This window comes from Cynocephalus volans, chromosome X (genome assembly GCF_027409185.1).
Source record: "Cynocephalus volans isolate mCynVol1 chromosome X, mCynVol1.pri, whole genome shotgun sequence".
NCBI classification, from domain to species: domain Eukaryota; kingdom Metazoa; phylum Chordata; class Mammalia; order Dermoptera; family Cynocephalidae; genus Cynocephalus; species Cynocephalus volans.
The window spans coordinates 51,726,670-51,730,711 of record NC_084478.1 but is presented as its reverse complement, the minus strand read 5'-3'; the positions used below and the strand labels follow the sequence as shown (position 1 = coordinate 51,730,711).

The 4,042-nt window shown below is 47.8% G+C and overlaps 1 protein-coding gene across 1 annotated transcript; it reads left to right on the top strand.

Moving 5' to 3' along the window:
* Positions 1 to 532: 532 nt before the first annotated feature.
* Positions 533 to 1,081, top strand: LOC134367211 (ferritin heavy chain-like). Its single transcript, XM_063083875.1, has one exon. It carries the CDS (start codon positions 533 to 535, stop codon positions 1,079 to 1,081), a length of 549 nt encoding a protein of 182 aa, XP_062939945.1.
* Positions 1,082 to 4,042: the final 2,961 nt, after the last annotated feature.

Here is a 4,042-nt window from a genome sequence, read left to right as displayed (position 1 = left end):
AATGAGAACAGGCTGTTATAGAAGGAACAATTACAGGACAAGAGAAAGTCTTTGGACACTATAAACGCTATTGCATAATTAAAAAACAGTAGCCAGACCTTGCAGAATCGCCCTGGTTGTAGATGGAACTCAGTGCTTGGGCCCCACCCCTACCGCCCCTGATCCCCTGACCTTCAACCCTCCTAACCCAAACCCTGTAATCCTGACTGTCTGCTCCCTGCAGCCCCGGACCCCTGACCTCTGGCCCCTGCCCTGTCTCCCTCCTCCCCGCCAACGGACTGCACTGACAACTTCCTGTCACCTAGACTCCCCCCTGACCCCAGAACCCCTGGACTCCAACCCCCACAACCCCCAAGACCCTTGACCCCCACCCCAACCTCTGTTTCTGACCCTCAACCATGTGACCTCTGACCTCTGGTCCCCATTGAGTGCATGATCCCCACCCTTCCGGAACTACAACCCCCCACCAAAGGTCACCACTGTCCACTTCCGGTCCCATTCCACACCCGTGCCCACACCAGCCATGGCTGCCATGGCCGGGCCCTCGCAGGTGCGCCAGAACTACCACCCGGACTGCGAGGCCGCCGTCAACAGCCAGATCAACCTGGAGCTCTACGCCTCCTACGTCTACCTGTCCATGGCCTTCTACTTCGATCGCGGCGACGTGGCCCTCCCGCACTTCGCCCGCTACTTCCTGCTCCAGTCGCACGAGAAGCGCGAGCACGCAGAGAAGCTCATGAGGCTGCAGAACCAGCGCGGAGGCCGCATCTGCCTGCGCGACATCAAGAAGCCCGACCGCGACAACTGGGAGAGAGGCCTCAGGGCCATGGAGTCTGCCGTCCACCTGGAGAAGTGCGTCAACCTGAGCCTCCTGGACCTGCACCGCCTGGCCACCGACAAGGCTGACGCGCACCTCTGCGACTTCCTGGAGAGCCACTGCCTGCAGGAGCAGTTCAAGGCCATCAAGGAGCTGGGGGGCCACCTCACCATCCTGCGCAAGATGGGGGCCCCGGAGGCCGGCATGGCAGAGTACCTCTTTGACAAGCTTACCCTGGGCGGTGACAGCGACAAGGAGAACTGAGCTGATTGTCCCCCACAGCCACGCGGTGTCTTCCTCAGGTCACCAGGCTGGGCGTGCACGTTGCCCTTTCCAGAAGTTCACTTAAGTTTTTCCTTCCAGTTTTGCCATTGCTCCCAATAAATTTATTTGGTTCGCAAAGAAATAAAGGTGTCTAATTGATTCGTGTGTGCAAAACTCTCACCTTTTAAGGATGAGGGCAAATCCCTATGCAGGTTTAAAACTGGTATCCAGGGGATCTGTCTCCACCCACCCCCGCCCCATCCACATGCAGCTCAAGATCTCCGCGGATGGAGGGGAAAGTGTTCCATGGGCCCCTGGCAAAGGCAACATTAGTCCTCCTCTTACACACAGTGTGGGTGGGTAGGTGGGGTGGGTGGTAAGAATATAAAACATGGTACCTTTTGGGAAGAAGTGAGGGAATAGGATTGGGCAAGGATTTAGAATAAAGGGATTTTCAGGCCGGCCCCGTGGCTCCCTCGGGAGAGTGCGGCGCTGGTAGCGCCCAGGCTGTGGGTTCGGATCCTGTATAGGGATGGCCGGTGCTCTCACTGGCTGGGCGTGGTGCTGAGCACACCGTGCCGAGGGTTGCGATCCCTTTACCGGTCAAAAGAAGAAAGAAAGAAAGAAAGAAAGAAAGAAAAGAAAGGGATTTTCAACTTTCCCTGAAAACTTTTGTTTTCTAAACTATGCAAATGTTAACATTGGTTAATTATAGGTAGCAAGAAGGAGGCCCCGGAAGAAGGCGTGGGAGAGGACCTCTTTGACAGGCTCACTCGTCCACAGTAGTAATGTGAACTCAGCCTTCGGCTGGCTTCCCCGAAGACATGGGAGTGATTTCCTGCATATTCCTCTTACAAAACCTCCATTTATGTTTTTTTTCCTTCAACTGTACCACCTCTTCCAATAAAGTGACATGAAAACAAACAAACAAAAGATAGAAAGGCTGAAAAATTTATCATCAATGCTGAAGATCAATAATAAGGTAGAATAAATGTCCCTTGAATGTTAAGTCTGTGACTTGGGGGTGGGGGAAAGTTGAAGCTGGAGACCATTTAGGGACTATTGCAGCTGGTCCACGTGAGAGACTAGGGTGCCTTGAACTGCGTTGGTGGTTGAGGAGATGAAGAGATGTAGACAAATACCAGATGGATTTTTGACAAATTGACAATATTTGCTCATGGATGGGAGGTGAGGAATGTGAGATTGGAAAATTATATCTGGGGTTTGGACTTGAGCACCTGAGTTGATGATGGTGCTATTATATACCTGGGGCCATTTGCAATGTGGACATCTGGATTGGAGGGGTGGGGAAGCCATGTCATGTAAAATCTGTGATTGTTATTACACATGCAGGCGGAAATGTTGATCGGGTAGCTAGAAAAATGAATGTCAGGCTTGTAATATCCATATGGGAGACATCATCCTATAGATGGTATTGAAGTCATGTGGCTTGATAAGTTCAGCAGAAAGAGAATGTGGAGAGAGTATGGCACAGACAGCCCCAAGCCCAGGGCACCTAACGTTTACTGGATGGTTCAGGTAATGGAACACCCAGAGAGCTGCTGGTCCTCCCTTGACGATTGCCTTATTCGAGACTGTGGCCCCCAGTGTTTGCCCCAAGTTTATTTCAAAATCAGCCTGTTCCTGACAGGCCCAATATGGTCTCTGGTTTCTCCCTTCAAGATGTGGAGAAGAGTTAGCCTTTTATGTTATCTTCATGGCTCTGGGTAAAAAGAAATTACTTCCCAGTGAAAAGTAGATTACACAAGGAAAAGATAATACCTGCCTACCTGCCTCTCTGATTTTTTTTTTTTCCTGTTCCCCATTAAAAACTCTTCCCCTCTCTCAGTTACTCTATTCGACCAGATGAAATCTCTATCCATGTAGACCCTAAGGTTGTCCATGTCTGGGAAAAATATTCAAAATATATATAGATATAGATACAGATATAGATATTTGTACCATGTGTGTTTTGCAAAGATAAAAGTCAAAACTTCACAGACCATATCCTATAGTAAAAGACACACGGGTAGCTTGTGTCTTATTAAAGATAGCAGATGGCTTTGAACATTTCTTAAAATATGAAAGTTTAGCTGTGCAGTAAATATTCCACATTTCTGCATTGCTGCACTCAAACACTTTCTTATTAGGATTATGGCACTTTGAGTTCAGTTTCCAGAAAATACTACTGCCCCTTTACACTTCTTAGTCAAACTTGGTCTTTTCACTGTATGAGTATTTCTCACTCTGCTTGCTTTGAGGACCTCTCCTATCTCTGACCTTGTCTCAGATATCACCAATTAAAATATTTATGTCCACTGACTATTTTCCTCTAGATATGAAAAAGCACAAAGAGAGCATCTATTTTGAGTGTTTCAAACTTTAAATTGACTGAGGATTCTTCTTAATTTCCTGATTTGGAGAGGAAACTTGGTGTAGTGATTTCTTAACCAAGGATTGCCTGGGTTCAAACCCCAGCTTAGCCACTTAATATCTCAGGTGAACTTGGGCAAATTATTTAACTTCTCCGTGCTTATATTTTCTTATATGTGAAGTAGAAATAATAAAATCATCAACCTTACTGGGTTGCTGAGAAGGTTAGGGTTATATGTGAAACACAACAGTGGCTGGCACATAGTAGATATGTTATTTGTAAGCCATCATTATCCATCATCATCATCATCCTCATTGCATCATCCACGCATAAGTTTCTCTGTGCTGTTTATGCTTTGTGGAGAACATTTCACATCTATACTTTGCCACCGGGAGTCTCTCTTGCATTTCATCGAACCACGTCACTCTGTGTATTGAGAAGGAAAAAATCCTTACAAGCTGCTTTGGTTGTCAGGTGCTGCCAGGACTCCAGAGGGGTCCTGTTTAGGTTGCTGTTTTTGCTGTCCCACACTCAGCTCCAAGACTTGAGGTGAATTTTGCTGTGACAACTTTCCCTGGTAATCCTCC

Bases quoted from the DNA above. Each gene is read 5' to 3' on its own strand.
- LOC134367211 (XM_063083875.1), top strand. From the start codon at position 533: ATGGCCGGGCCCTCGCAGGTGCGCCAGAACTACCACCCGGACTGCGAG.